Source organism: Lepidochelys kempii, chromosome 18 (assembly GCF_965140285.1).
Source record: "Lepidochelys kempii isolate rLepKem1 chromosome 18, rLepKem1.hap1, whole genome shotgun sequence".
Taxonomy (NCBI): domain Eukaryota; kingdom Metazoa; phylum Chordata; order Testudines; family Cheloniidae; genus Lepidochelys; species Lepidochelys kempii.
Genome location: NC_136397.1, coordinates 24,579,360 through 24,591,911, shown reverse-complemented (window position 1 = coordinate 24,591,911; position 12,552 = coordinate 24,579,360). Strand labels below are relative to the sequence as shown.

At 44.7% G+C, this 12,552-nt stretch overlaps 1 protein-coding gene across 17 annotated transcripts in view; it reads right to left on the bottom strand.

Annotated features, from left to right (window-relative positions):
* Nucleotides 1-12,552, bottom strand: part of CAMTA1 (calmodulin binding transcription activator 1) — a 950,491-nt gene that overhangs the window by 105,020 nt on the left and 832,919 nt on the right. For all 17 annotated transcript variants that reach the window (XM_073316814.2, XM_073316813.2, XM_073316817.2 and 14 more), the window contains 2 exons: nt 8,219-8,345; nt 3,913-4,047 (listed from right to left, as the gene is read on the bottom strand). In XM_073316814.2, the coding sequence (XP_073172915.2) occupies nt 3,913-4,047; nt 8,219-8,345 (262 nt within the window). The remainder of the gene's footprint in view (nt 1-3,912; nt 4,048-8,218; nt 8,346-12,552) is intronic.

Genomic DNA, 12,552 nt, shown 5'->3' with positions numbered 1-12,552 from the left:
ATTTTCAGTGGCACTCACACTGCCCGGGTCCTGGCCACTGGTCCCGGGGGCTCTGCATTTTAATTTTATTTTAAATGAAGCTTCTTAAAAACTTTAAAAACCTTATTTACTTTACATACAACAATAGTTTAGTTATATATTATAGACTTATAGAAAGAGACCTTCTAAAAATGTTAAAACGTATTACTGGCATGCAAAACCTTAAATTAGAGTGAATAAATGAAGACTCAGCACACCACTTCTGAAAGGTTGCCGACCCCTGCTTTATAATAATTTGAAATCTACCTCTTGTACTTAATAAACTTGTTTTTGTTTTAAACCCAGTTGTGTAATTCATAACTGGGGGGTGGGGGAGCTGTGAATATCTCTTTCCACATTGAGAGAGAGGGTGAATTTCAATTAGCTTACGCTGTACAGTTTTCTGTGCAGTGCAAGACAATGCAATTTTGGGGTTTACTCTCCACAGAGGGAGTGCACTTGCATGCTGGGCAATTCCTTAGGTGAAAGCCTTCCCATGCAGTACTGATTTCAGTGTCTGTGTCTTTTTGCAGCTGGGTGTGTCCCTACCTGTGTGTGTGCTAGAGGAGGCTTGAGGGCCTGGCTTAGCAGGACAGGGTGAGGGAGCCCAGATTGATGGAACAGGCAGGCTCAGTGATGCCCCAGTACATCAGGTGGCACCCCAGAAGGGGGAGCAACTTATCACAGGTGGGTGATTGGGTAGGTACGTAGACAGAACTTATGACCAGACAAGTACACTGCTATAATAATGGGGAATCATAGAAAGAAAATGTAATAGACCACCAAAATCACACACACAGAGGTTCAGAGGAATTATCTTCTCTTGGCTTTTCTGGCTCAAATGCAGCACATACATACATACATACATACATACATCTCACTCTCAGAAAGCATCCTAAAGTGGTTTCTACTGAGCTTTCTCTTGCATTCATTTTTATTTGTCTGAGATATTTGTAATGCATCAACCACGATAGTCTCTAGGTGCCATTATATATGCTCTGCCATTACAAGACACCAGAGCTAGGTAACTTGCCCCATCTGACTGTCTTATCTAATCAAGCTCAGACTTATAATACACCATAAAGAAAGAACCTGATAAAGTTTGGGACTATTCAGATAGAGCAGGGAAGCCTGCCAAAGGCTTCTATGGACAATTTCCAAGCACAAACTCCTGCTGGTTTGTAACCAGTCTGCATCAGACTTGAGGCTGAGTTCAAGTGTTTCTGCAGTTTGAGTTGAAATAGTTCTAAATATTAGTCATGTCCGATGTGACTGTATTAGACATCCAATCACACTAGTAAACGTATTCTACTTCAGACTGTTTTAATAACAACTTTTTTATTTTTTAAAATAATATCCAAGATGCCTCTAAGGTGAATTTCCAAAAGCATAGAAGCATAGAATATCAGGGTTGGAAGGGACCTCAGGAGGTCATCTAGTCCAACCCCCTGCTCAAAGCAGGACCAATCCCCAACTAAATCATCCCAGCCAGGGCTTTGTCAAGCCTGACCTTGAAAACCTCTAAAGAAGGAGATTCCACCACCTCCCTAGGTAACCCATTCCAGTACTGCACCACCCTCCTAGTGAAAAAGTTTTTCTTAACATCCAACCTAAACCTTCCCCACTGCAACTTGAGACCATTACTCCTTGTTCTGTCATCTGGTACCCCTGAGAACAGTCTAGATCCATCCTCTACAATAGCAAATGTATCTACAGTCTAGATACATCCTCTACAAAAGCAAATGCTGTGTAATGATTGCCACATCTTTAACAGACAGAATAGTATGAGGTTAATTGACTAAAGCAATGGTTTTTAACCTGTGCTCCGTGGACCCCTGGAGGTCTGTAGACTATGTCTAAGATTTCCAAAGGGGTCGCACCTCCATTCAAAATTTTTTAGGGGGTCCGCAAATGAAAAAAGGTTGAAAACCACTGGACTAAAGAGTTAACAGAACCATTATTTCCCATGTTCCAGTCTCCAATATGGCATATATTGCATATGTACAAGCTACTTCTCCCTTCACTTCTTTTATGTAACTTAAATCAGTTCTTCTCTCTCTTTATTAGCTACTGGTTCTCTGAATAGTGGGGATTTTTCTAAATCAAATTTGCCCAATGGATTATATGAGAATACAAAAACTGCCAAATGAATGGATCAACAAAGAGTGATGTTAGGACTTTTTCTAAAACTGGACAGAATACATTGCAGTGCCTACCAAATCAAGACTCTCTCATGAACTAAGGGATGAAAAAATGGTAACTGTTCCATGGTCTCTTTCCAGACTGTCAAGGTTGCTAACACAAATCAGCTACTTTCCGCAGGTCTCCAGGGCCTGAGCTGGAAGGCATATCTCCGTGGCAATCACGGACCGGAAGGGAAATGAAGTGGCTGTCCGGTTAGTTAATGTTGGCAACTTGCCTAATGCTTAGCCAAAGAGAAAACCAATAAACTTCCAGCAGTCAATGTTTTACAAAAATAACTGAAACCAGTCACTGGATCAGTTGCTTCCTGGGTGCATTCAATAGCAGCTGCAAATCTCTACTCTTTCTTTCTCAACAGGTTTTATACCTGCTGGCAGCATGTATTTTATGTGGTAACTCAATTCTCCCTGGCAGGCATGCTGAACCCTTCTGAGTAGAGAACTCCCCTGCTTCCCTTTCTATACTTCTTACAACCCTGTTCTGCTGCAATTGGTCACTTTTAAAAGAATTGTTGAGGGGCACAGAATTACCAGATAAATATTAAGGGTAAAGCATGTGTTCCCATTGAGGTTGCCAATAATTTATCAGCTCTGACATCTAGCAAAACCTAACTACATTCTGTTCTGGTCAGTCAAATCAGGGAAAGAGAGATGGACTCGGCTTCAGACTGCCTGGCTAGTACTAATGATTTTATAGGTTTCAGAGTAACAGCCGTGTTAGTCTGTATTCGCAAAAAGAAAAGGAGTACTTGTGGCACCTTAGAGACTAACCAATTTATTAGAGCATAAGCTTTCGTGAGCTACAGCTCACTTCCTCAGATGCATATCGTGGAAACTGCAGCAGGCTTTATATATACACAGAGAATATGAAACAATACCTATTCCCACCCCACTGTCCTGCTGGTAATAGTTTATCTAAAGTGATCATCAGGTGGGCCATTTCCAGCACAAATCCAGGTTTTCTCACCCTCCACCCCCCCACACAAATTCACTCTCCTGCTGGTGATAGCCCCAGCTTTATAGTTTGTAAACGATTCCCACTAAGAATGGGGAATGAGACAGCATCTTAGAATCTTTGAGAAAAAAGCCCGTCCTTGAACCATACATGCCAAAGAACGTCTACGTTGTCCCTGCTCATAGATGCTGTGCAGGCCCATGAGAATTAGACTAAGATTTCCAAAGGGGTCCGCACCTCAAATTGAAATTTTTTAAGGGTCCACAAATGAAAAAAGGTTGAAAACCACTGGATTAGTTACATAGACTTTTTTTAGTGCAGAAAGGGGGAACAAATGTGGCATTTTAGAATTTTTCCTGACAAGATGAAGCTCAGAGTTCTGACAGAAGACGCAGTATGCCTGGGGCTGGCCCTGACAGTGGTGACCAGTCAGGCCCCTTTCTTTGGGACAGTCAGTTTTCTATTACAGAGGAAGCATCCTTTCTCCCCCTTCCCCCTCAAATGGATCAGACATTGGGCCATAGGCTCCCCAGCTAAATATTTTGTTCACACCAAAAAGACAATGAAAAATTTCAGCAAATGGTCTCTAAAATGGAGTAATATTGAAACAATAAGCAAGAGAATCTCAGTACAGCTAAGACTCATCTCCTTTTCCTGCCCCAACACGAGGAGCTCTCTTTACTCCCCTGCACCCAAGTGTGGTAGACTTTGTTAAGGGACACTGAATATACTCCTTACCATCCAAGGACAGCCAGTCATGCTGGGAGGAAGGCAGGGTTGGTAGAGCTCTGGCTTTATATTCAAACACCACAGAGTTGGAGATGATCTGATTGTTGAAGGCAACTTGCAGAGTCACAAGCCCGGTATCATGAGCTAAAAACAAAGAACAAGTGGTAAGAACAGGTATTTCTCTGCAGGAATGCATGATTCAGTTTTGTTCTACAGCTCTCGTCATATGCAAAGGGAGAGAGCAAGAGCAGAAAGGGCTTCTGAGAAGTGTTTCTGTGCTTTGCACAGCTGGAAAGTCAGATGTTTATCAGGTTTCTCTAACCTGGAGATATGCTGTAGACTGCAGACTCCATTCGCAGAAGACACAGATTACACCTATGTTGGAGTGATTAAAAGATTAATAAATAACTCAATATTATTTTATCACCAACTTCCCTCTGACGCTACAGTGAAGTTGTCTTTTCATGCACATCAAGCCAAATACCAAGCTTCAGTGCGAGGCCATACAAAACCTCTGCAAAGATCCTGAAAGCGCCAAACCCAGTTAAGACCAAAGAGAAGCCACAGAAACGATGACATCTCCATGGGAGATGTAAAGGGACAGTAAATGCAGCTTCTAGTTCCAGTTAATGTTTAATGTTCTATGTTAAAAGGAAAAAACAAGACATTATTTTAAAACTAATTAATTCAAGCCTTCTAAATGAAAACTGGGATATGAGTTTACTAATGCACATCAACTCTCCAAAGTGCTGTTCGAATAATCTATGGGACAACACACACACAGTGGTGCAGCCCGTACAATACAAGGAAGCTGTCCTATGGATACTCTGGAGTGTCTCTGTTGTATTAACAGAAATAGCTTTGTACATGTGAGGGGAGCCTCCTTGGTATTCTATTTGCTATTATTACATATAAAACATATACAGAAACTTCAAATAAGAACAAACTGCTTATAAAAGTGGAAGGAAAGATGCTGAGGGTTGAAGCTTTGCAGCTGACTGGGCAAGAGATCTGGAGAAAGGGGGCTGAACCTGATAATTTTCCTAGTTTTTTTTAACTAGGAACATGGAGGTCAGTTCTCCATCTGGGCTCATGAAGGACAGGCACACTCTGTCCATGTACTTCACTGGGAGTTTTGTCTAAGTAAGCAGTACCTGGGCCCAATGTGGTTTTAAATATTCTTTTAGAAAATAGCTATCTAATGACACAAGTGAATTGCCATTGCCATTCTAGCTGTGCCATGGACGGAGCTGCTCCACTGACTTAATAGCTTAGACAGGACACTCTAGTCACCACAGTGGAAAAACCCTCATGGTAAGTGTTACTTGCACCTGTTTCGCTGGGGATCTAGGGATTTCTATGGAGCAGCTCCCTTTTGAAATTCCTCCAGGCCTAGAGGAATTCACATTTCAGGATCTTGTGTGTACTTACTGCATTTAGGTATCAAAACAGCAGTTCATTAATTGGTGCTTCCCTCGTGTCACTCTCTAGATTTACAATTTACTCAGTTTTGGTGCCCTTAGGAAAAGTATACAAGTTACAGCAGGGCTCTGTCCAGATCATTTAGAGTGATTAAAATCACAGAAGCATGACTGCTGACCCCTAAACAACTTTAATTAATAGTTCTCCAAGCTGGAAATAAGCCATCTTAAAGTGCTGCCAGTGACTCTTTCTTATACTCCCCAAAACAACCAACCAGAGATTTGTTTAACAGAATAAAAACCCATGTCATATACCATGGGCTCAGTTCTCTATTGCCTTGCACCTGATGCAGTTGAGTGTAGGACACCATCACCAGTGCATGTCAGAGAAAAGCTTTCATTTGATTTTGTTTATATCCACCTTGTTTAGGTAGAAATGACAACACAAGGTACAAGGCAGAGGAGAGTCAGGACCAATGTTCTCTCTAATTTTTGACAGGCCGTGTATGCAAAAAATTTCTTCTGTGCAAATTATTGTGCTTCTGTGCAAATTTTTGTGCATGCGGTGTTTTGCCGTGTGCACGGGGTTTAGGATCTGCGCACAGCTTAGAGGGAACAGTGGTCAGGACCAGAGCTGTTAACTGCTTCTGAAGAATAATCTTGACTAAAGTAGTTCCCAGTCCCGGCTGGTCTCTCTGATCAGCTCATTCTCCTAGTACCTTTCCAGCTGCCCTGAGTGCAAATGGATCAGAGGGGTCCTTAGTTGGTATCATCATCTTTTTCTTTGACTGCTGCTTTCCCCATGGTTTTTGGGAGCCTTAGAGGGAGGTGGGTCTGAACATAGTGCTAGGAGCTAGGTGCTGGCTCTGACCCTAATTCCTTCTGTGGCTTCAATAAGACACGACCCTCTCTGCCTCAGCTGATCCATCAGTAAAATGAGGGTGATAATACTTACTTACCTGCCTCTTACCTGCCTCTCTTCATTTGTAGAGTGTTTTGAAGATGGAAAGTGCCATATAAGGGGCAATTATTATTAATATTACTTAAACTTCAGAAGTCTTCAGAGACTTTAATTTTCCCGTAATTTCTTATGATCTTTTAAACTCAATAGCTTGGTTGTTTTTTTTAATGTAATGCAGAAGACAAATGACATGTAAGTTCTCTCCCTCTCTCTCTCTCTCGGATACTCTTTTGGTCATGCTGGTGATATTTTATCTTGCCAGCTTTTAATTTCCTTCTGCAGTCACTTGCTTTGCTACACTATTTCTTAATCAATCAATGCTCTTAATATTTTTCTTTTATTTTCTTTTTAATCTCTTGCCCTGAAAAAGCAATACTTGTCTAATTACTATAAACAGTGCTTGTTTGGGTGGTTTGGACATTTTGCAGCATATATTAAATCTACACTCTGCTGTTAGGGTTTAAAACATGGATTCGCTCTATTTCAATTAACTTTTTTATTATTTGTTTTCAATCTGTTTGTCTGTATCTCTGTTACTTCCCTTTAAAGCTCCCACACTTGACGTGAAAGTAGTTGTGTTCTAGGACTAACCATTCTGTTTTTCTGATTAAATCATTCTCTGATTTTCCAGTTTGTTTATCCAGCTTTGTCACTTGTTAGAGCCAGAGGGAGATGCAATGAGTTCATCAAAGGTAAACGCAAATCCAGCTGATGGGGGCACAATCTGCAATGCAGAAATGTGGGAAAGAGCCCTGGATGAATCCCAGGGCTGGGATATCAGTACCCTAATTCCAAGTGCACAGAGTCTCTGTTTTCTTCATTCCTCCTGCCCCGTGATATATTAGTTTGAGGCATACCCTGCAAATCTATCATGTAACACAATCTATCATGTAACACATCAGGGAAGGATGTAGGGAAATCATCCTCACTGGCTTCTCCCCTTAGAGCAACTCAGGATATCTGCCCATTTGCAGCACAAGGAGCAGAAGACCCAAGTCTTTTGGAAGAAACATATTTTTTAGTTATGAGTGAAGTGCTTTAACGATGCAGAAGTAGACAGTTCCCTGACCCACAGAATTCACCATCTTACTAGTTCACACACAGCTTGGTGCCACAAGATGGGAACAGTTGGATTAGAAAGTGAGAGATACATCAAGGATGGCTGCCAATGCCAGGGAAGGTGAGCATCTGGGAGGAGAGGAAGCAGCTGAGGGCACCAAGACTTTAGTGCTGGTCTACATGGTCAGTTAATGCACAGCAGGCTAGCGTGCTGTGCATACACACCCTGGATTGCTGCAGAGAAGCCCTTAGAGAGAGAAGAAAGCCACGATGTACAGACGAGTCTCAAAGAAGGCCCTACGTCTAGAGATGAAGCAACAATGCTTGTGTCAGAGGGCTCAGTGCTTTTGCATCTGGCTCATCACACTGTACACTGGCCAGGACTTGCTGTGGGTAGCAGCGAAGGCCAAGCACCATAAGTGAATGCAAGAGACCCCTCTCATGGGTAAGTGCTACCCAGCACAAGAGAGCTGTACTGGGCTCAGAGGTTTGTTCACAGAACTGCTGCACTATATCTACAACTCCACAGCTATAGCTACAAGTCCACAGCTATTGTGACCTGGGTGTGCATCCTCTCCGTCACCCCCACCTTTCACCTGCTGCTCTCCAGAACATTTGCTAAGTGTCGGTTATTTCTCCTATTCATTTCAGTAAGCTGGGTAAACAGAAACTTTGGCTCAGCTCTCTGCTTAGTAATGCTAACATGAACACCCATGGTTAGGTTCATGCACTGAGATACTGCAGTGCTGTGTCAGAGTCAAGGGGAAGAATTCAGGACAGCTTCCTAATATTTGCTGCCCGGCTGGCTGAGCTGGGTTCATATGGCACAGTCCAATCATTATATCACCAGCTGCATGAGATGGGCATACCTTACCTGGGCAGTAACAGCGCAGCACCCCTGGCTGTATTAAAGATGCAGGCACTGAGATCTGATCAAACAGGCAGCTGTAGTTATTGCTGGCTTCCTGCCATGGGCCTGTGATTAGGACTTTCACTCCTCCCTGCAAGGAAAAGGACAGGAAAGAGAAGAAATAGTGTTACAAAGGAAGCATTCCCCAGGGTGGTAAAGCATCACGAGAGAGAACAGAAAACCAAGGCCAGGAAGCAGGACTCTCCAATACAGGCTGAGATCCAGTGCTGATTCTCGCAGTGTTGCCAAGTCACTAGCTAAGTCTCTCTGCAACTGACATTGCTCTGGCTATATCACTGCATGGGTTAGCAAGGGCCCCATTGCCTCAGGCCCTTATAGTGCCATGATCAGATTGTCTAGAGTACCCTTGGGCCTCTGATCTCACCCTGGGGTGCAGGGTTAGTCCCCTAACAACTTTCCTTCTCTTCGCTCCTCCTGCACCCCTCTCCCAAAGGTATAACCATGTGCTGTGCTTCACTGCCTTGACCACAACCCCGCAACAGCCCTGCACTGCGTTCTGCTGCCCTCAGCGCTCAATGTGCGCCTGGCTGAAATGGGTTGCAGACACGCAAACAAAACTTCTACAGCTCAAGTCAGGTGGCTAAGCCGCATACATTTCAGCCTTGCCTGGGGGATGGGGAGGAACCCCTCTGATTGGCTCCTTTCCTTTCTGCCCGCCCTCCTGGGGCATAAGCAGCCAATCAGAGATGCTGAGGGAGTGAGGCGGGAGCAAAACAGAGCACAGATGCTGAGGGTAATTCTGCTCCCTCCTTCCCCTGTAAGGGGAGGGCTTTTCTTCTCCTTTCCCCTCCTCTGCCCTTTCCCTCCCTGTAACACTCAGCCCAAGAAGGGGAGAGGGGACCCCACTGCATCCCCCACAGGCCTAGGACAAGGATGTGAAGAACCCCAGGAGCTGCAGGAGAAGCAGAGGTGGGGCTGGAGGCAGAATTGATTGGGGCGGGGGGGGCGGAGACAGGCAGATGTGATTTGCTTTCATTTCTGTAGAAAATGACAGACTCCCACCTTTTTCAGACGACTTTGAGCACTGGCTGCCCTGACTGCCACCGTCTATTCTGCAGAAACAATAGGGAACACTTGAGTCCCTCCTAATGATAGTGGAATGTCACCCGCTGAACACAGCAGAGCACACAACACATGTCACATCCTAAGCCATGCCACACACCAGAACAGAGGGTAGATCATGGAATTTGAGTGGACTGGGGGGGAGGATAAATGAAATCTGGCTCATTTATGGGGCAGGGACATGTGTGCAAATCACCAGCAGCTTCCATCAGACCTCGAACTAGGGATCCAGCTGATGCAGCTGGATAAGGAAGGACACAGATACTAAGACACTTGGGTTCCACAGAGATGGTGTTGTGTAAGTATCTAGACACACAAACAAGTAGACAGATAAATATGCTGCCGTGGTGTCTCCCACCAGTGACTTTAGAAATCTGAGTCAAGCCTATTTCAGACCTTTCCGCTTTCCCTGTGGAGGCTCCAGAGAGCGCTGTGTTGATGCCACACATCTGATCGGGGGACGGAAAAATCAAGTTAATGATGTGGCCTTGTAATGCACACTAGTGAAAGGCGGCACCAGGGTGTTGTTCTTTCAACCACACTGTATTAGCTCTGCCCAGAGAAAAGTCACACTGACCCCTTCACAGATAATGCTGCTAGTGAAAAATGACAGCTTTACGGGCAACTCTACAGAGAACAAATGGCTTCTGGGACGCTCAGTTGTTGTTTGCGGCACTGTATGAGCTGCCGTTTGAAGCACCTGCCAGTGATATTGGAGGTTTTGTACATAAAATGTAACAGGTATGCAGCACACATGGCACTAAGTGATAATGGTTCAGCAAAGCAAACCAGGCACAAGTGAGCTCCAGGAAGCCTGTACTTCCGTTTCGGACACGCTCCTATTAAGCCCCAGTAACAACGCTTTGTCTTTCTGCAGGTCCTTTCAGCCTAGGATCTTAAGGTGCTTTACACACATGGATTAAATCAGCATCACATCTCCCTTTAAGACACATCAGTATAATCCCCATTGTACAAATAAGGAAACTGAGGCACAGAGAGGAAGAGATGTGTCCGAGGACAAACACAGTAAGTGGCAAAGTTTGTAATAGAACCGAGGAGTCTGATGTATTATTATCATCTATATCACAGTAGCACCTCAGAGCCTCAGTCACGGAGCGGGTGCAAGATGCTCTAGAAACACAGAATAAAGCCATGGTCCCTGCTCCTGGCACTCTAACCCATGAAACCAAACTCCCCTCCTAGAGCTCAGACTGGAACTGGAACCCAGGAGTCTTGATTCCCAAGCCCATGTTCTAAGCATCTAAACATCTCTTGCAAGTGCAGAGAGCAGGCAACTTCCCCAGCCATCTTGGGCCATGGGGCCAGGCAGGGCTTGATCCAAAAGTAACCCCTTCAGTTTTCACTCTAACATCCCCCACTCCCTAGTTCTCAACACCCTTGTGTTGGAAGCAACAGATCCTCTGGCAAGGACCGAATGTAGCTCTCTCTGGGGCCTTATCTCCATGCATCTGCCATGCCAGCAGAGCACAACGATGATCTCTGGCACCAGAGGCTGAGGCTCCTGATGACCCAGGAGTGGAAGCCCTGCGCTTGAGTTTCAGTTTTGGATCTGTCTGCTTCAAGGCTGCTCTGCTGGCAATCAGTAGAGGGAGCCAACTGCCTGTGGCTCAGGCCTCAAGCAGAGCCATGGGGCTCTTCTCTTTACCTGGTCCTTTTGGGTTCAGGAGCTCAATGCTTCCTAGCTGCCCTGAGGGATGTGCGCTGGCTCTGCTCCTCAGCTGCACCTCTGTTGGAGGCCCTGCACTTCCCGGGGAACAGCCTGGACAGGCATATGGGGAGAAGGCAGAAAGGATATTCAGCTTGCAAAGTATCTCACAGCTATCCAGTAGATAAAATACTGCAGAGAAGGCAAGGTTGTATTTAGGGGAATGGGAGCCCATCCAAAAGTTAAGGAGTACTTGTGGCACCTTAGAGACTAACCAATTTATTTGAGCATGAGCTTTCGTGAGCTACAGCTCACTTCATCGGATGCATACCGTGGAAACTGCAGAAGACATTATATACACACAGAGACCATGAAACAATACCTCCTCCCACCCCACTGTCCTGCTGGTAATAGCTTATCTAAAGTGATCATCAAGTTGGGCCATTTCCAGCACAAATCCAGGTTTTCTCACCCCCCCCCCCCACAAACTCACTCTCCTGCTGGTAATAGCCCATCCAAAGTGACCACTCTCTTCACAATGTGTATGATAATCAAGGTGGGCCATTTCCTGCACAAATCCAGGTGAGGTTGAGAGAACCTGGATTTGTGCAGGAAATGGCCCACCTTGATTATCATACACATTGTGAAGAGAGTGGTCACTTTGGATGGGCTATTACCAGCAGGAGAGTGAGTTTGTGGGGGGGGGGGGGTGAGAAAACCTGGATTTGTGCTGGAAATGGCCCAACTTGATGATCACTTTAGATAAGCTATTACCAGCAGGACAGTGGGGTGGGAGGAGGTATTGTTTCATGGTCTCTGTGTGTATATAATGTCTTCTGCAGTTTCCACGGTATGCATCCGATGAAGTGAGCTGTAGCTCACGAAAGCTCATGCTCAAATAAATTGGTTAGTCTCTAAGGTGTCACAAGTACTCCTTTTCTTTTTGCGAATACAGACTAACACGACTGTTACTCTGAAACCCATCCAAAAGTTGAGATGCTGTAACAAAATCAGGGTGTCATTGCCACCTAATGACCTGCCTGGAGTGCTGTGTAGCAAGTACCTTTAAGTCTGCTGCATCCAGATATTTTCTTTCTGAGAAGGGTTTCCTCCCCTAGATAAGAAAATGGAGTTGAAGACCAGGGGTACCTGAAATACTGATGGAGAGCCTAGTTTCTGACATCATTCAGGTTGACATAAGTTTCCCATTGTGATCCCTTACTTTGCTAAACTGAAACCAATCTGCTGGAAATGGCATAGCTATGGACTTATGCTAGAAGCAGGAAGCCTGCCAAACAATCAGCTGGGCCACTGGATGATCACAGTGCTAAAAGAGCACTCAAGGAAGACACAAGGCCATTGCGGAGAAGCTAAATGAATTCTTTGCATTGGTCTTCATTGCAGAGGATGTGAGGGACATTCCTACACCCGAGCCATTCCTTTTAGTTGACAAATCTGAGGAACTGTCCCAGACTGAGGTGTCAATAGAGGAGCTTTGAGAACAAGTTGATAAATTAAGAAGTAAGTCACCAGGACCAGATGGTATTCA